The sequence below is a fragment of the Acipenser ruthenus genome, chromosome 6 (assembly GCF_902713425.1).
Source record: "Acipenser ruthenus chromosome 6, fAciRut3.2 maternal haplotype, whole genome shotgun sequence".
Taxonomy (NCBI): Eukaryota; Metazoa; Chordata; class Actinopteri; order Acipenseriformes; family Acipenseridae; genus Acipenser; species Acipenser ruthenus.
The window spans coordinates 17424565-17445185 of NC_081194.1; the positions used below are offsets into that span (position 1 = coordinate 17424565).

The 20621-nt window shown below is 34.1% G+C and overlaps 3 protein-coding genes across 3 annotated transcripts; all 3 read left to right on the forward strand.

The window, feature by feature from the left end:
• The first annotated feature begins 3298 nt into the window (after positions 1 to 3298).
• Positions 3299 to 4433, forward strand: LOC117411259 (trace amine-associated receptor 13c-like). Its single transcript, XM_034018548.2, has one exon. The coding sequence runs from the start codon at positions 3299 to 3301 to the stop codon at positions 4343 to 4345; it is 1047 nt and encodes a 348-aa protein (XP_033874439.1). The 3' UTR covers positions 4346 to 4433.
• A 5253-nt stretch (positions 4434 to 9686) lies between these two features.
• LOC117411257 (trace amine-associated receptor 13c-like) lies at positions 9687 to 11008 on the forward strand. The gene has a single exon (XM_034018546.3). It carries the CDS (start codon positions 9785 to 9787, stop codon positions 10814 to 10816), a length of 1032 nt encoding a protein of 343 aa, XP_033874437.3. The 5' UTR covers positions 9687 to 9784; the 3' UTR covers positions 10817 to 11008.
• Positions 11009 to 19394: 8386 nt separating this feature from the next.
• On the forward strand, positions 19395 to 20426 carry LOC117411258 (trace amine-associated receptor 13c-like). The gene has a single exon (XM_059025933.1). It carries the CDS (start codon positions 19395 to 19397, stop codon positions 20424 to 20426), a length of 1032 nt encoding a protein of 343 aa, XP_058881916.1.
• The last annotated feature ends 195 nt before the right edge of the window (positions 20427 to 20621 follow it).

Here is a 20621-nt window from a genome sequence, read left to right on the forward strand (position 1 = left end):
GCCTGATCTAGGCAGGGTCTTGGTGGTGCCATACACTTTCCACTTCTTAATAATCATCTTGACTGTGCTCCAAGGGATATCCAAGGCCTTTGATATTTTTTATACCCATCCCCTGATCTGTGCCTTTCAACAACTTTGTCCTGAAGTTCTTTTGAAAGCACCTTGGTGCTCATGGTTGAGTCTTTGCTTTGAAATGCACTTCCCAGCAGGAACTACAGGAACTGCTGAATTTATCCTGAAATCATGTGAATCACTACAATTTAACACTGGTGGAGGCCACTTAACTTGGTGTGTGATTTTGAAGGCGATTGGTTACACCTGAGCTAATTTAGGATTGCTATTACAAGCGGGGGTGGACACTTATCCAACCAAGCTATTTCAGTTATTTTTAATTAATTTTCTACAAATTTTTAGAAATTTTTTTTCCACTTGGAAGTTGTGGGGTAGGATGTGTAGATAAATGGAAAAAAAAATATTTTAATGCATTTTAATTCTAGGCTATAAGGCAACAAAAGGTGAAAATTTTGAAAGGGGGTGTAGGCATTCTTTAGGCACTGTATTATCACTGTAAGTGTGATCAACTGTTAATTTTTGAGTCTCTGGTGGTACTAGTAAGGACCATCGGGCTCTAACAATTTGTGCTACACATTTTATAGTGAAAGCTAGCTAGGTGGTAGGGAAATAGGCCTGTTTAGGGTAGTCTCGGCATGCACTGGCCCAGCAACAACATTCATGTTCCAGAGGACCATAAACTGATTTTGGAATAGGTACTGCAGCATTGCCCTCTTCATGGGCCAAGTACCGGGCTGAACTTGAAACCCTGCTGCTGGTATTAGACCAGTTCCTTTTAACAGTTTTCTTATGGGGCTGTGTTGGGTTATCTGCCATAATTATCTTTGTTTAGTAAAGGGAAAGACGAAACTGTGTCTTTATAATGTCTTATCAACTTGGGTATTGTATTCTCTATTATAATTAAAGTTTTCAGCACTGATAGACAACACTCCCAGTTTCAGACTTATTTATTGTAATGCCAAGGGCGGTGGTATGTACATTGTTGACTTTTGATAAGACAACTAAGAGAAGCCTGCAAGATTTATTTATTATTTATTTACTAGTTTTGGAGGGATTTCAGTTGTTCATTGTGATGGGGAGACAGTTATGTGGTAAGTAGTACACACAGTATGTATGTCAATAAGATGAAATCAATTAAATAAACCAAATCTGCAAGACTTTATATTTATTATTATTAATTTGCAGTTATTTTACTGAAAACTAAGTTTGGTAAAATTGAATATGTTTACCTTTTGGCAGCATACACAACTCACAGGAAAAAAAACACACAGAAAATATCAGCAACATATAAACAAACCTGTCTTTCTAAAGGCTACTGCTTGAAGTAAATTAAAAGGTGAATTATTGTTTATTTTGCATGCATTTAACTCCAGAAGTACTACTAGTACAGTACTATTAAATAAGACACCAACAAATGCAACACAAAAAGAGCTTACCAAAATTATACACTAGTTATTTTTTTCTTTAAAAAATTAAAATACAATAAGTTGCATGGTCGAACACACATACAAACGGAAGGACTAGCCTTGAAAAAAAAATAAGTATATTTGAATACATTATTTTCTTTTAGAAAGGTTCTTAGGAATTACCTTTTTCAATGTAAAAGTAACTATATATCTCTGGAAAGATTCTGAACCAAATGTTCTGTTTTTCTGACCTTCTTACTCATGTGACACAGAATGCCACTGACACAGTTCCACACTGTGCCCGAGACTGTCACAGGGGTTGTGCTTTGTTTGTACTTGTTGTTCGGCGTGACTCTAGTATTTACAGCAAACAAAAGGTGTTAATTAAATTGTGTTAATTAAATTGCAAAATGACTAATATTTACAGCTGTGTAGAGCAATTGAATAGACTTTTCTGAAGAAAATGAAAAAAACATTTTATCTTTACATAAAATTTGGTTTTAGAAACTAGATTTTTTTTCTTTAGGTCTTAAATGCAAAACTGTTAAGAAAATGTAATAGCATGTTTGTCATAATACTTTTGCTTCGGAATTTTTTAATAAGCAAAATAGCTCCAAACTTTGATGAATTTGTTTATTTTAATAAACTCCTAAAATAATAAAACATATATCTGCAGGATATATAAAGAGTAATGGATCACATTGTAATATACCTCTAAATATGTTTGAAAGCTTTTCACCGCTGTACAGTAAGTCATCCACGCTAACATACCTAGGAGAATACATGTCTATTATACTGATGGCATGATAACTGAATAACAAGTGTGACCATATGGCTTTAGGTTTTTCACATCACATTCAGTTGCCTTTTACCTGGTTCTTTTCTTTAAGATGTGCAGGAGTACAAGTACAAAAATGCATTGTGATGTAATTTTAAAAAAAAGAAAGCCATAGTTTTTAGTGGTATCTAACACAGCTTGTTAGTAGCAAAACATGAAACAATGTCTTGCAGTCTACACACTACGTGAAATACTATGTTCATGGGGTCCTGAGACCCACGGGGGTCCACAATGGTTGCTCAGGGGGTCCTCAGGAAATTCTGCAAACTTCTGTTTTGTAAAAGAACATATATATATATATATATATATATATATATATATATATATATATATATATATATATATATATATATATTACCAGAAGAAACACTGAAGAAATTATACTATTTTATTTTTCTATTATTCTTAAGTTGCTTACAATTTTATCTTAAAAAGACAACACAACTTTAAGAAAATACAGTAAATAAATAAGATCATATATCTATCAATTTATTTTTTAGGGTTTTCAGCAAAAAGTAATCAAACAGGCAAAATCAAACAGCTATAAGAAACAGCTGGAAACAAGCTCACCAATCAACAATAAGACTCACAAATGAAGAATCTTATCTTGTTATATGTTAGGATCACGTATACACAGCCCTCTTTTATATAAGGTAGGTGTAAGGTACACGTCAGTGTTTGCATACATTCTGTGAAAAGAGCAGATTCTCTTGACAGTTAATAAAGCATATTTATATCACATATAACACCCTCTACTCCAACCTATTATTACAATAAAAAACAACCCCTTTGTCAGAAAGTAGGAGTGTCTTTAGTGAATAGAAGTGTCTATAAATAAACGCATTATTTGCACGACTCATTTTCTAAGGAATGTTGTTGTTAGTGACACTGAATAATTCTAAACAATCCGATTTCTTACTATTTGGGTATAACTGCATCTAGCAATAATATTCAAGTACTTAGTGGAAACTGTTTAAAGGTAATGGAACTTCCTACAGATCACAGACTGGCAAACACAGAACAGTTTTGCTACCCATCAGTTAATGGATCTTGTCCTAAAGATATTTATTCAACGACAACTTGGATTTTGCTCTACATTTTGTTTGTGGCTGGGATGCTGGTTACAATATTTGGCAACATGGTGGTGATGATTTCCATCTCTCACTTCAAGCAGCTGCACACACCGACAAACATGCTTGTGCTGTCACTGGCCCTTGCAGATTTCCTTCTGGGGGTATGTGTGATGCCATTCAGCATGATCAGATCTGTCGAAACCTGTTGGTATTTTGGAGATGTGTTCTGCCTACTGCACTCCAGCTTTGACATGTTTCTAACTTCAGTTTCCATTTTCCATCTGATATCCATTGCTATTGACCGCTATTATGCTGTATGTGATCCACTGCATTATTCTTCCAAAATTACCATACCTATAGCATGGCTGATGGTTGCAATAAGCTGGGTGATTTCAGCTATATACACATACAGCCTGCTTTATTCAAAAGCAAACATACAGGGGCTGGAAGATTACATATCCTCTGTATCTTGCGTAGGAAACTGTGTTCTTTGGTTCAATACATTATGGGGAACATTGGACACATTAATAGCCTTTTTCATGCCTTGTTCTATAATGTTGGGCTTGTATGCCAAAATCTTTGTAGTGGCTAGAAGACATGTAAAGCAAATTGAGTCAATGACTGACCAAATGTATTCTGCTGCAGAGAAAAAAAACAAAATGTCTCAAAGATCGGAGAGAAAAGCAGCAAAAACTTTAGCCATTGTAATGGGTGCCTTCATCCTTTGCTGGCTGCCTTTCTTTGTTAACTCTGTTGTTGATCCATATGTTGATTTTTCTACCCCTCCAATTCTTTTTGATGCCTTTGTATGGTTAGGTTACTTTAATTCTACTTGTAATCCAATCATTTATGGTTTCTTTTATCCATGGTTTCAGAAAGCACTGAAATTGATTGTTACCTGTAAAATATTTGGTCCAGATTCTTCAAACATGAACTTATTCCCTGATCATGTTTAAACATGTAATCCAGCACCAATAGGACATGTTGAGGTGATTGTTTTTTATTTGGTTTTATTTTTTGGTTTTCTGTTTATTGTATACTTTGTGTAAAATAACATCACATTTTAAGGTTAAACTAATTCACTGAAATGTTGAAAGGGATAGTGGGATAGGTTCAGTAGATCAAATTTGCAGTTGATGTATATAACAAGTAAATATAAATAGCATGACATTTTTCATAGTGGTATTTTACAGAAAAATGTGAAGAGACTTAAACCAGAATGTTTCTATGACAGAAGTTTTTTTTTTTTTTTTTTTTTGTTTTTGTTTTTTTTAACCTACCAGGGACCCCTATTGTGCTACATATCATATAAGCAAATAAGAAATTAAAAAATGTATGTAATTAATTAATTAATTAATTAAATGTATTATTTTATTATTTGTTTTATCATACAGTCATGTTTTTTTTTTATCTTAATACCAATGTGTATAGATTATATACTGTATATCCCACTTCCTGCGCCTTATTACATAAAAAAAAAATACATATTTTATTTTCCTAACTGGTGTCTGTCTAAACTGCCTTACATTATTATTATTATATTACATTATGTTCTGCAGCTGTGCATTTCCATTTCTTTTTATTTTGGTTGGGATATTAGTAATGCATTTTTATTAAAACCAGTGTTATCTGAATTTGTGTAATAATACACTTTGTATAATATACATGTTCTTATGTTTAACATCCTACCTACTCTATTGTAACACTCACGATTCATCCTGAGTACTACACAGCAATGTTATTTTTTCAAGGTAAACAATATATGTTGTAAAAATAACAAATGACAGCATTGCTGTAAGTCCATCTAGTGCATCTGATGGGCTTTGTGAAAAAAATATATAGCGCTCTCTTAGTCTATACTATTATTCTCCAGTTTTCAGTTAATTATACTTTTATTGCTGTTTTTGCAATAACAATTATTTGATATTATGCTTTCTAATTATTTCAACAAAAATAGAGATATATTTTTTTAAGGCTGGGAAGCACATTATCATCCTTGTATTGTGCACAGAAGGTGAAGCCTGTGCAAAACTCACTTCACTTAGCCTTCAGTTCAGCAACCATTTGTGTTGCAAATAATGATTTAAGCACAAACAACAAGGAATTAAACACAACACACAAAATACAATACTAAACAGGTAAGGAATTCAATGTTGTGAAAATGTAGGCAAGAATAAGGACATCCCTTTAATATTTGTGAATATGATAATGTTGATGCATGTATAGAAAGCATATATTATTATTATTATTATTATTATTATTATTATTATTATTATTTATTTCTTAGCAGACGCCCTTATCCAGGGCGACTTACAGTCATAAAACAAAAATATAGCCATGGAAACAAAAAAACAGGGAAAAAAATGACAAGGCAGTCACAACACATTACAGCAGCTGAAAGGCCCACAAAAGGGGAGTCCACATTAGATTATTGTGTCCCATCTAGAAATCCATCCCTTACCTCCACAAAAGATGTCAATCTAAATAAAAACCCCCATTGCAATGCGATGCGTGCAGTCACAGATTTCCTCCTAATGTCAGACCCGTACTACATTGCATCTCAGCCCTGCACCAGACTCCACAACTGATTCGCTTGGGAGAGTTAGTTACAGGGACTTACCTACCCAAGGGAGTCAATTGCCATCCTTTTCCAGATACCACAGGCTTTATTAGATACTCAAATTGCTTATTTTGGTATCCAGTTCTGCTTATAATGCTTAAAACTGAAATGGTAGCCCTCTGACAAATTATACCTTTGCCAATTAACAGATCACTGTTTAGCTTTACTGAAAAATATAATTTAGAAAGTACACATGCTGATGCTTACTGTACTACAGTGAAGCTTAATCAAATTTTCCATTTGACATTCATTGCTGTTGATCGTTATTTTGCTGTGTGTGAGCCATTGCTGTACACTGCCAAAATAACAATGTCTATGTCATTGCTGTTTGCTGCCATAAGCTGGACAGTTGGAATGCTTTACATATGTGCGATAATTTATATTAAAGGCGATACTGAAGGTCTGGACGGTTTCGATGCTTGTCCAGCAGACTGTATAATTATTTGTAATTCAGTATGGGGAACATTAGATACAACGGTCAGATTGTTCCTACCGTGTTCTGTGATGCTATTCCTTTACACAAATATTTGTAGGGTCTGATGTAAGGATAAGCACAGTGCAACTCACCAGCGACAGTGTTTGGCCCTTCAGTATGATTGACGCTCAGTGAGAAATACTCGAGTGAAAAGATTGTGCCAAAATGAAAAAAACAAAAAAGTAAATAAATAAATGTAATGTATTTCAATTTTTATTTATTTATTTATTTATTTCGTTATTTATTTAATTATTTATTAATTTTGGCACGAATTATCCTACATACTTCAGGACTTAGCAATCGAATCAACAATGCTGAATCTCCTTTCAAATAAAACCACAGCCGTACTGGTGTATGTTTCCTTCCTGTTGGGTGAGGTTAACTCTATAAACTGTCTGCTGACAGTGAGTTAGCACTGAGTGCACACGTGGATAATTTACATATTTAAATAGCAGTCTGTGGGTTAAATTTTTTTTTTAAAGATTGTCACTGTATGATGTTGCTTCTTTTAAAAAGGTGTAGTATTTACTAGGTAAGTTTACTTTCTTGAGTTTAAATGTTCAGTGTTAGTATTTTAATCAGTTCAGTGCTTTATCGATGTTTACGTTTTTAAATACAGTATTATTGAGTGAGCAGCCAGCTGGGCCACCCAACTTCAGACAGTGAAATCACTCACTTGTTCCACGCTTGAGCTGGAGCGACACGACTGTTTTCTTTACTTGCAATGCTTGGATGTGTTTTTTCATTATTAGTTAATTTGTTGAGTTTATTACCATACGCCTCCATACCGGTAATTATTAATAAAAGCAAAAGCACAATATTATTATTATTATTCTTCCAAAAATTGAATTGTGGGATTAAAAAATAAAACAATCCCTAAATCCTGGGATTGGGAAGTGTCCAGAATTGGATTCCCTACTCCAGACCTATTGATCATATCATACAGCGAGTGCCCATCAACAAGCCATAATTGTCTTGAAGCTGATTAACATGAACAGATTACCGCACTGAACACTTTAACATGAAAACATTTTGCCAAAAGTCATTTCTGACTGCCTTTTATAAATATCCCATTTTTACTTTCAACAAATTAGCTGGAAATATTTGCTTCAAAACAATGTACTTATTCTGGCTGGATTCGATACCGCACAAGACACACATATTATTTTACATGGTCCTAGCTCACCCCCCCACCCCAAAAATAAACCTGTATTTGTAACTTTAAAAAAATCTGTTTTCTCTCGACACTATTGCATTTGTTGGAAGAAATGCATGTATTCTGTTGAGAAATGCGTTTTTATTTTGTTATAAATTGGAACCTTAGTTTTGTTTTTCCGAAGCATAACCTGGTTTTGGACTCTTAATTTGGACTCGTTTTGGCTTACTTATTGGAGTCTGGATTTTGAAATAATTTTACATGGCATTTTCAGTTGGTACATTTGCACCGTAGTTAACTAATTGTATTTTATTTTGTCAGTTTTTAACAGCAGTTTCCCATTTACATACTTAATCTAGTAATTAGAAAAGGCCATATTTTTTCCTGTTTCCTGAAAGCTGTTTCTTTGAAAAGTACCTTGTTAATCATTGAGTCTACTATTGGATTTTCACCTATTTATGGTGATACGTATAGATTCTATTGGCTGTTTATGTAATAGAATGATACATTTTAGAACAGTTATGTTAATTAATCTGTGGAAGTTTCTGGAAACACCAGTGTAGTAAAATGGAAGTTGTGCAGAAGACTCCTGCCTTCTCCTGAAGTGCTCAAAATAAAAAGTTTGTTCTTTTGAAATTTCAAACAGTCTCCTTTTTACTTTTATGTTCATCTGTTCAATACATAACAATATCAGTTTAAGATTAATCAAATCCAGGTTTTAACCAAACCAGTCCTTTCAAACACTCAGTTTGATGGAATGGAATCATGGATGATACCTTAGTGCTTATGCTGGCAACATTAAAGTACAATTATGCTTTGTTTATATCTAGTAGTTTCATTTAAAAATATATAGTAGAGAAAACCTCTTGGATCATTATCTCAAGGTAGTCTGTTTTTCTGATTAAAAAAAGATTTTAAAATAAAAGTCTCTCAATCTTTTGAGTTCGACATTGCTCATACTGTGTTTTGTAATGTTTTGAGAAATTACATAATCATTTTAAAATGAAAGAGTGAACACCTTTGTGTTGCTCCCAAGATGGTGCTGGATGAGGAGGTGGGGTAAATGTCAGGGTGTAATACTATTAATTCCAGGTAAGAATGCATTTTTATAATTATTTTTCTAACCCTTTGTCTACAAGTTGTTTGGATTTCGAACTGACAGCCCGGACCTTCCCCAGTGAGTGCACAGAAACCACACACAATATATATTTTTTAAATTTATTTTTTTTACAGGGAAATGATACCATTGATATCAGCGCTATTAATGCAAAAGAATATACACTAACATATTATTATTTATTTCTTAGCAGACGCCCTTATCCAGGGCGACTTACAATTGTTACAAGGTATCACATTATTTTTACATACAATTACCCATTTACACTGTTGGGTTTTTACTGGAGCAATCTAGGTAAAGTACCTTGCTCAAGGGTACAGCAACAGTGTCCTCCACCTGGGATTGAACCCTCCGGTAAAGAGTCCAGAGCCCTAACCACTACTCCATACTGCTTAATACGTTCATTCCTGCAAAAATAAAATAAATAAACACCAGCGATGCAGTCCAATGTTGGCAACGTGTCATTTATGTAAAATAAAAAATAATAATAATTTTCTTAAAAAGAGAGTATTGTTATTATGTACTAAAGTTGAATATGTGAATAGTATATGTAGATTGCAATAATTGTTTAATTATATATATATATATATATATATATATATATATATATATATATATATATATATATATATATATATACTGTAATTTGTTTATAATCAAATTCGTTATTTGTCAGGCTTTTTGTCCTGACTGTAGCAAACACTACCCAGTCATTTATTCTTCATTTGTAACAATAGAATGTTTCTATTGCCAAGCAATGGCCTCTGGGAAAAGTCAGGTGGTATTAATCTACATGAATTACAGGGTTGAAGAAAGTTTACTGGCAGAAAAAAAACCCTGCAGATTTCACTGGCTTCAAACTGAATTGTCAGTTTATTCAAACTCAACTCCTGTGAGAGGGGGAGGATCTACCTGATACATATATACAGAGAGAGAGAGAGAGAGAGAGAGATACACAGTGAAAGCTTCTAGTTCAATCAAATGAGACTACATTCTGGTTTGTTTGTTTTTTTCTTGTCAAAGAAAAATGAATGGATTTGAAATTGAAATGGAAATAATTGAGCTTCAAGAACACCAAACAGTGCGGTTTTGTTTCCAGTCTGGCAACGTATCCTGCCCTAAAGAAATCCGTCCAACAGCAATCTATGTAATCTTGTATATTCTTTTGACTGGTGTGGTGATGCTTACAGTGTGTGGAAACCTTGTGGTGATAATTTCCATCTCTCATTTCAAGCAGCTCCATACACCAACCAACCTCCTTGTGCTTTCACTGGCTGTAACAGATTTTCTTATAGGAGTAATTGTGATGCCTTTCTACATGATTCAATCCATAGAATCCTGTTGGTATTTTGGTGACATATACTGCTCAATGCACTCTATATTTAGTCTGTTGCTGACTTCAGTTTCTATTAGTAATTTGGTATTTATTGCTGTTGATCGATATGTTGCTGTGTGTGACCCATTACTTTACTCTACTAAAATAACAATTCCTATAACGTGGTTGTTTGTTGCAGTGAGTTGGCTGTTTTCGCTATTTTACACAATGTTAATAACTTACTTTAATAATGATGCAGGACTATATTCTTGTCCTAGAGACTGTTTGACTGTATTTGATGCAACCTGGGGGTTAGTAGATTTGGTAGTTACATTTGTCTTGCCTTGTTCTGCAATGGTTACTCTGTATACAAAAGTGTTTATAGTTGCAAAAAGGCATGCAAGAGTAATACAGCAAATGAGTTCTGCTGATGGAAGCAAAAGCAACATACCTAAAAAGTCTGAAAGAAAGGCAGCAAAAACATTGGGGCTTGTAGTGGCTATCTTTCTTCTTTGCTGGGTACCATACTACGTTTACACTGTTGTTGAGGCATACATACATTTTACTTCTCCTCCAATAGTGACAAATGCTCTCACATGGATAGTTTATTTTAACTCCTGCATGAATCCAATAATTTATGCTTTGTTTTATCCCTGGTTTAAGAAGTCACTGGAACTCATACTAACATTCAAGATATTTAAACCAGCATCCTCTTTAATAAATCTGTTTCCAGGAAACCACTAAAATTCACATGTTCTATTAGATAATTTGTGGAGATAACTTTCATACAGTTATCAGATTATCTAAGACTATGCACTGGAAACACATAAGTGCATTCCTGTAAAAGTTATTTAAAGCAAGCCTGTGTTGAATTGTTTTTTGGGGTTTTTTTAGCAGTAACTCCTGTTGCTTTGGTAACAAAACTATTAACAGTTTGCTTAAAGGAAATGATTATTACTGTTATTGTTAATATTATAATGTAATACTTAAAAATGTGACAATGCGCTTATCTGTTTAAAAATTACAAAGTGATTTGTAAAATGTGTTTTGATCTAAGAAATGTCTGGTTGCTATTTAGAATTTGCATTTGATTGCTAGAATTCAATAAATAAATATATGTGAAATGTGCTGAAACCTGTAACACAAGGGGCGGTAAAAGTGCAGTTGATAGAATGGTATCATTTCGGTCACATTTTTTATATTTTGACTTATCAGTGGTGCCACAATTGTATAAACTAATAAAAAAAGTGGTAAAGGTGTATAATTTCAGAAAGTATAATTTTTATTTTTACCTTTTGCTGTCATGCCTTATCATTAAACCATTGTACGTAATGGCTCATTGTGGCAGGGTGTCTGTCTCTTAGACCACATTCAAGTGCTATGTAAATACTGTACGTATATGTGTAAATAACTCATTTATTATTTTGTACCCGTGTTCATTCATACTCCAGCTCAAATATGTTCACAAACTGTACATATGCACACATTTAAATACAAAAAATAAAAATAATACTATTATTTGATTAACTTTGTGGAAAAGTTATGCACACAGACTGTAAGATTTGAGTATGAACAAGATTACAAAGCAAGGGTACAAAATAATCAATCAGTTATGTGTGTATATGTGTGTGTGTGTGTGTGTGTGTGTGTGTGTGTGTGTGTGTGTGTGTGTGTGTGTGTTTTACATAGCAGCAACAACGCCAGCATAAGCATAAGATCTTTTTCGATTACCGCACACATTGTTTTCATACTTTTTCTGTGTTTATTTTCCTTTTAACGGTTTGCCAAGTCTTAAGCGGCTACATCCTAATTATGAGAACATTCTGTTAAATTAGCGGGAAAGAACAACACAACGCGAAACGGACACATTGGAAGCTACCTATAGTTCCCAGGCAAGTGCGAGAACGAAATGCAAGTTAAAGTAGCATCTGGGGGTAGGGTCCCCACCTCTGATTTACAAAAAACCGGGACACCAGAGTCATTGTACAAAAATAAATCAATAAATAAATAAATCATATACTTTGATGACATTTAATGTCCCGAGAAGTCTTACAGATTTCCCAGGACAGCTGCCTCAAAAAGAGAACAATCCAGGCAAAACTAGAACAGGTGGCAACCCTATCTGGGGGAAGTGATTAATGTCATTGCTTGCTCTTGTGTTCGAATAATGAAGAAGGTGAAACAGAATCAGCAAGTCTATCAGGACATCAAGGAAAAAGATGCAACTTTGTTCAGTAATTAACAGTTTAATTAAGATATTGAATCGGCTCAAAACACGGTCATGTGAACAAAAATAAAAACTTCAAACTTCAAACCCTAGTTCTTTCCATTTCAAAATGCTGTATCTGCGTCTTTCTAGTGCCGAGTTTTTTCTGGCACTTACTGTCTTTTCAAGTTTAATAACTTTAATTCTGTCATCTAGGGGGGACCTTTTGTTTCTCCACGTTTTCTCTCTTCCTTTACAAGAGAACGCTTTTGTTTTATTGATTATGGATAAAAGACCGCTAAAATGGTTACCGTATTCCTTTGAATTTAGGACGTACACTGTAAATCCAAACGTTTAAGATCTAAACATCAAATTATAAAATTGATTGTTATAATGCTGCATGCTGATTGGCCAAACAGTGGTTCTAAGCCGGTATAGTAACTGTTGGGTAACTCACGAGACTCGTGGCACTATTGTACTATTGTATCACTGCACCTATTGAAATAACAATTAAAAAAAAAAAAAAGCTGTCAGAATACCTGGCAGTCATGGAATATTCCACTGAAGGCATCACTTTTGAGCTGTTTGCACCGATGACAATCAATAAATGGGTAGAAATAGAAGCTGCATCGGCTCATATTTGCAAGTCTCCCGAAAGCAAAGAAAAGAAAAAGATCAACCGTCACGCTGAGGTACAGAACTCTAACAACTAGAAATTAAATGCATACCACCAAACAAATCAGGGGCTGTTAAATGCTTTAATGACTGGCTGTCATATTGAATTGACACAACTAACAAAAGAAGAGCTAAATAATATCCTTAGAGATTTTTATGGCACAGTCCGAAACTGGCAAGCAATACAGAATCAGCAGCTATGTTGGGCTCCATGCTGGATTGAACAACGTGTTTGTGGGTACAATTAAAAAACTTAGGCGAGAAGGCCGGGATAAAACACAACATCATCATGCAATAACTGAAAGAGATTTTAAAATAATCAAACATTCTGAAGCCCTGAACCCTGACACAGCTGTTGGTCTTGTGAGTAATGTTTGGTTTGAGGCCCAGTTACATTTTGGACGCAGGGGAAAAGAAGGAAACAGACGACTACTGGCAGATTCTTTTGTTATAAAAACAGATGAAAACAGAGTTAAGTATGCCACCATGACCTTTAACGAAAGTACAAAAAATCACCAAAATCCCTACAAACAGAACAAAGAATGTCGCTGCAGATTCATGTTTGAAGAGCCCAGAAATCGCTTGTGTCCAGTAGCATCACTAGAGAAGTACTTGTCAAAACTTACAGCAAATCTGCCTGCCTTTTATCTTCACCCTAACAATGGAGAACATAACACGTTTAATTATCGCGGTGTATGGTATAGGCTAGAGCCAATGGGAGTGAATTACCTAGCAACAATGTTGCCTAGAATATGCGGAAAGGCAGGCACCACACAAATATACACCAATCATTGCATCCGCAGTACCTTAATACAGAAACTGTCCAACGCTGGATTGCAAGCAAGAGAAATGATATCCGTCAGCGGTCACAGATCGGAGAGCTCCCAGCATAGTTATTGGGAACCGTCTTTAGAAAATCGAAAGCGATGTAGCAACATCTTGCCAGAGGAATACTCCACAGCATCGCCAAACAAAAAAATAAGATCAGATGAAAGCAAACCCCCTTCCTGCACTTCAATGCTCCTTCTGCAACAACTGACAGTCACTGTAAGAATTGTACAGTTAACAGCAACATTCAAATTAATGTCTACGAACACAAAATTGCAACTCAAATATCTATTTTTCTTGTGTGTATTTATATTTACGTTAGTAAATCAATTTTCTAAAAGCATTAAGGTACTTGAGGGTGTAGGTTACCGTGTATATTGTCACTGCTTGGTTGGTCGCAGGTACTCGGCTAAGCCACGAACCTAACAATGCACCAAGCACTGACAATATCCACAGTATAACCCACGCCCTCTCGTACCTTAATGCTTTATTATGCAGTAAATACATGCTGAAATGGATTGACTTACAATATACAAAAAAACTACAACGAACTGAATAACCTTAAAATTAAAATGTGTTTATTACGTATTTTAATTAATTTATTTATTTATTTATTTATTTATTTATTTTATTTTAAAAAGTGGTGGGGTGTGGTGTGGTGGGGTGTTTATACAGCAAGTAAACACCCCAAATAAATATTCACAAGTTTAATGAATTAATTAAAAATAAATAATTAAATAAACACATTTAAGTAGTTATACTTTTGTTGGTTAAACATTATATACAAGTTAAATTAAGTTGGAATTTTGAAATTATGCAAACAAACTTCAACTGAACTGATTACTCTTGAAACAGGTACTTTATTTAAAATTTTAAAATCTGCAGACTGACTCTCTCAAATGTTCCTTTCATTGCTTTACAAAGTGTTTTAAGAAAGAACACATATTTTTTTGATTTGTCACCTAGATATGGATCATTGAGAATGAACAGTCCCAGAACCTGGGAATACATTTTGGGATAGCTGAAATCAAAAACATAGTAGACTGCTAGTAAGACAGCTACGGCATCTCGTATGGTCTCAGCCTGACAGAACACGGTAACGCTGTCCCCCACTACCACTCTGCCTCCTTGAGTCTCCCGTATTCAGAGAATAAGACTAAGTGTGGTGCTGTTCTTCTTGTTGTTGCTGCATGCAACAACAACAAGAACAGGAGGCGGTGTGGTCCAGTGGGTAAAGAAAAGGGCTTGTAACCAGGAGGTCCCTGGTTCAAATCCCACCTCAGCCACTGACTCATTATGTCACCCTGAACAGCTGATGCATAGTTCACACACTCTAGTCTCTGTAAGTCGCCTTGGATAAAGGCGTCTGCTAAATAAATAATAATGCTTTTCAACGTCATCGTCAGGGATGTTCTACAAACACGAGTAAGACCATGTTTTAGTAAAAACTTTTAAAATTGAGCTATATGTATATTTTAGAGTACATCTCTATGAAACGCCCCCTAAAAATTGTGAGTAATTGTAGTTTCACTTAAGTTACTGATTGGTTTTACAAGCTTTGACTGTGACTTTCAAGTGTCCTTTCCTTATGCAGGACTAAACCTTTTACTGACTTTTGAAAATAAGGCCATTTGCAAACATATTCCACAATGGAATATTAAAAAAGTACTATGCATTAAAAAAAAAAAAAAAATCATCCATCTACAGCAAAAGGAAAGCTTCCCCTAGAGTCAAAACACTATTCTTTGCATAGCTTACATAAAGTTTTTTTTGTAATCCTCTCCATTAATCCTCAATTAAACCTATTTTTGAGAATATCAGTGTTAATATAAATAATAAATCACATCTCTCTAAATCGTGTAAGATTAAAATAAAATAAAAAAATTCCACGTCCAGATAATCTTTGTATGAATAGCATTATGTAAGCCAATGACATACCTGTTTCTCCATAAAAACAGTCCTAATCTTTTCTCCCTTTCCCTTGCCATATTTGGTGTTGTTTTCCATGTATCGAAAAACAGCGAGAAAGTCTTCCCCCTAAAAAGAACAACCAAACCATAATATATATACGTACAACTCCAGGCCTCGTGGGCCACCGCAGGGTCTTCTAGTTTTCATTCGTTCTTCAGGTCTTAATTGCTTAACTGATCAAATTATTTGGCCATTTAATAATATTTAAGGTTTTAAGAGACATTTTTCAAGATATTTTGCATACTGATGATGTTAAAGAAACTTGATTGAAGGTCCAGTATCTGTAAAACATTATTAGGCCTGAGCAAAAGTGTTCCACTGTTCAAGTTTATCAAATCATTATGATGCCAGTTTAATAAGTGACAGATTGTTGTTACAAAAGCCTGAAGATACTGCGACCCATGAGAAATGGAGTTGAAAGAGCCTGGTAGTACAGTATTGATACTATAGGTTATGAGTTACGCTCAGTGAGAAATACTAGAGTGAAAAGATTGTGCCAAAATGAAAAAAACAAATAAGTAAATAAATAAATGTAATGTATTTCAATTTTTATTTATTTATTTATTTATTTCGTTATTTATTTAATTATTTATTCATTTTGGCACGAATTATCCTACATACTTCAGGACTTAGCAATCGAATCAACAATGCTGAATCTCCTTTCAAATAAAACCACAGCCGTACTGGTGTATGTTTCCTTCCTGTTGGGTGAGGTTAACTCTATAAACTGTCTGCTGACAGTGAGTTAGCATTGAGTGCACACGTGGATAATTTACATATTTAAATAGCAGTCTGAGGGTTAAATTTTTTTTTTAAAAGATTGTCACTGTATGATGTTGCTTCTTTTAAAAAGGTGTAGTATTTACTAGGTAAGTTTACTTTCTTGAGTTTAAATGTTCAGTGTTAGTATTTTAATCAGTTCAGTGCTTTATCGATGTTTACGTTTTTAAATACAGTATTATTGAGTGAGCAGCCAGCTGGGCCACCCAACTTCAGACAGTGAAATCACTCACTTGTTCCACGCTTGAGCTGGACTGTTTTGATTGAAAACGACTGTTTTCTTTACTTGCAATGCTTGGATGTGTTTTTTCATTATTAGTTAATTTGTTGAGTTTATTACCATACGCCTCCATACCGGTAATTATTAATAAAAGCAAAAGCACAATATTATTATTATTATTATTCCAAAAATTGAATTGTGGGATTAAAAAATAAAACAATCCCTAAATCCTGGGATTGGGAAGTGTCCGGAATTGGATTCCCTACTCCAGACCTATTGATCATATCATACAGTGAGTGCCCATCAACAAGCCATAATTGTCTTGAAGCTGATTAACATGAACAGATTACCGCACTGAACACTTTAACATGAAAACATTTTGCCAAAAGTCATTTCTGACTGCCTTTTATAAATATCCCATTTTTACTTTCAACAAATTAGCTGGAAATATTCACTTCAAAACAATGTACTTATTCTGGCTGGATTCGATACCGCACAAGACACACATATTATTTTACATGGTCCTAGCTCACCCCGCCCCCCCCCCCCCAAAAAAACCTGTATTTGTAACTTTAAAAAAATCTGTTTTCTCTCGACACTATTGCATTTGTTGGAAGAAATGCATGTATTCTGTTGAGAAATGCGTTTTTATTTTGTTATAAATTGGTACCTTAGTTTTGTTTTTCCGAAGCATAACCTGGTTTTGGACTCTTAATTTGGACTCGTTTTGGCTTACTTATTGGAGTCTGGATTTTGAAATAATTTTACATGGCATTTTTAGTTGGTGCATTTGCACCGTAGTTAACTAATTGTATTTTATTTTGTCAGTTTTTAACAGCAGTTTCCCATTTACATACTTAATCTAGTAATTAGAAAAGGCCATATTTTTTCCTGTTTCCTGAAAGCTGTTTCTTTGAAAAGTACCTTGTTAATCATTGAGTCTACTATTGGATTTTCACCTATTTATGGTGATACGTATAGATTCTATTGGCTGTTTATGTAATAGAATGATACATTTTAGAACAGTTATGTTAATTAATTTGTGGAAGTTTCTGGAAACACCAGTGTAGTAAAATGGAAGTTGTGCAGAAGACTCCTGCCTTCTCCTGAAGTGCTCAAAATAAAAAGTTTGTTCTTTTGAAATTTCAAACAGTCTCCTTTTTACTTTTATGTTCATCTGTTCAATACATAACAATATCAGTTTAAGATTAATCAAATCCAGGTTTTAACCAAACCAGTCCTTTCAAACACTCAGTTTGATGGAATGGAATCATGGATGATACCTTAGTGCTTATGCTGGCAACATTAAAGTACAATTATGCTTTGTTTATATCTAGTAGTTTCATTTAAAAATATATAGTAGAGAAAACCTCTTGGATCATTATCTCAAGGTAGTCTGTTTTTCTGATTAAAAAAAGATTTTAAAATAAAAGTCTCTCAATCTTTTGAGTTCGACATTGCTCATACTGTGTTTTGTAATGTTTTGAGAAATTACATAATCATTTTAAAATGAAAGAGTGAACACCTTTGTGTTGCTCCCAAGATGGTGCTGGATGAGGAGGTGGGGTAAATGTCAGGGTGTAATACTATTAATTCCAGGTAAGAATGCATTTTTATAATTATTTTTCTAACCCTTTGTCTACAAGTTGTTTGGATTTCGAACTGACAGCCCGGACCTTCCCCAGTGAGTGCACAGAAACCACACAAAATATATATTTTTTAAATTTATTTTTTTTACAGGGAAATGATACCATTGATATCAGCGCTATTAATGCAAAAGAATATACACTAACATATTATTATTTATTTCTTAGCAGACGCCCTTATCCAGGGCGACTTACAATTGTTACAAGGTATCACATTATTTTTACATACAATTACCCATTTACACTGTTGGGTTTTTACTGGAGCAATCTAGGTAAAGTACCTTGCTCAAGGGTACAGCAACAGTGTCCTCCACCTGGGATTGAACCCTCCGGTAAAGAGTCCAGAGCCCTAACCACTACTCCATACTGCTTAATACGTTCATTCCTGCAAAAATAAAATAAATAAACACCAGCGATGCAGTCCAATGTTGGCAACGTGTCATTTACGTAAAATAAAAAATAATAATAATTTTCTTAAAAAGAGAGTATTGTTATTATGTACTAAAGTTGAATATGTGAATAGTATATGTAGATTGCAATAATTGTTTAATTATATATATATATATATATATATATATATATATATATATATATATATATATATATATATACTGTAATTTGTTTATAATCAAATTCGTTATTTGTCAGGCTTTTTGTCCTGACTGTAGCAAACACTACCCAGTCATTTATTCTTCATTTGTAACAATAGAATGTTTCTATTGCCAAGCAATGGCCTCTGGGAAAAGTCAGGTGGTATTAATCTACATGAATTACAGGGTTGAAGAAAGTTTACTGGCAGAAAAAAAACCCTGCAGATTTCACTGGCTTCAAACTGAATTGTCAGTTTATTCAAACTCAACTCCTGTGAGAGGGGAGGATCTACCTGATACATATATACAGAGAGAGAGAGAGAGAGAGAGATACACAGTGAAAGCTTCTAGTTCAATCAAATGAGACTACATTCTGGTTTGTTTGTTTTTTTCTTGTCAAAGAAAAATGAATGGATTTGAAATTGGAATGGAAATAATTGAGCATCAAGAACACCAAACAGTGCAGTTTTGTTTCCAGTCTGGCAACGTATCCTGCCCTAAAGAAATCCATCCAACAGCAATCTATGTAATCTTGTATATTCTTTTGACTGGTGTGGTGATGTTTACAGTGTGTGGAAACCTTGTGGTGATAATTTCCATCTCTCATTTCAAGCAGCTCCATACACCAACCAACCTCCTTGTGCTTTCACTGGCTGTAACAGATTTTCTTATAGGAGTAATTGTGATGCCTTTCTACATGATTCAATCCATAGAATCCTGTTGGTATTTTGGTGACATATACTGCTCAATGCACTCTATATTTAATCTGTTGCTGACTTCAGTTTCTATTAGTAATTTGGTATTTATTGCTGTTGATCGATATGTTGCTGTGTGTGACCCATTACTTTACTCTACTAAAATAACAATTCCTATAACGTGGTTGTTTGTTGCAGTGAGTTGGCTGTTTTCGCTATTTTACACAATGTTAATAACTTACTTTAATAATGATGCAGGACTATATTCTTGTCCTAGAGACTGTTTGACTGTACTTGATGCAACCTGGGGGTTAGTAGATTTGGTAGTTACATTTGTCTTGCCTTGTTCTGCAATGGTTACTCTGTATACAAAAGTGTTTATAGTTGCAAAAAGGCATGCAAGAGTAATACAGCAAATGAGTTCTGCTGATGTAAGCAAAAGCAACATACCTAAAAAGTCTGAAAGAAAGGCAGCAAAAACATTGGGGCTTGTAGTGGCTATCTTTCTTCTTTGCTGGTTACCATACTACGTTTACACTGTTGTTGAGGCATACATACATTTTACTTCTCCTCCAATAGTGACAAATGCTCTCACATGGATAGTTTATTTTAACTCCTGCATGAATCCAATAATTTATGCTTTGTTTTATCCCTGGTTTAAGAAGTCACTGGAACTCATACTAACATTCAAGATATTTAAACCAGCATCCTCTTTAAAAAATCTGTTTCCAGGAAACCACTAAAATTCACATGTTCAATTAGATAATTTGTGGGGATAAATTATCAAAGACTGCACTGGAAACACATAAGTGCATTCCTGTAAAAGTTATTTAAATCAAGCCTGTGTTGAATTATTATTATTATTTTCTTTTAGCAGTAACTCCTGTTGCTTTGGTAACAAAACTCTTAACAGTTTGCTAAAAGTTAATGATTATTAC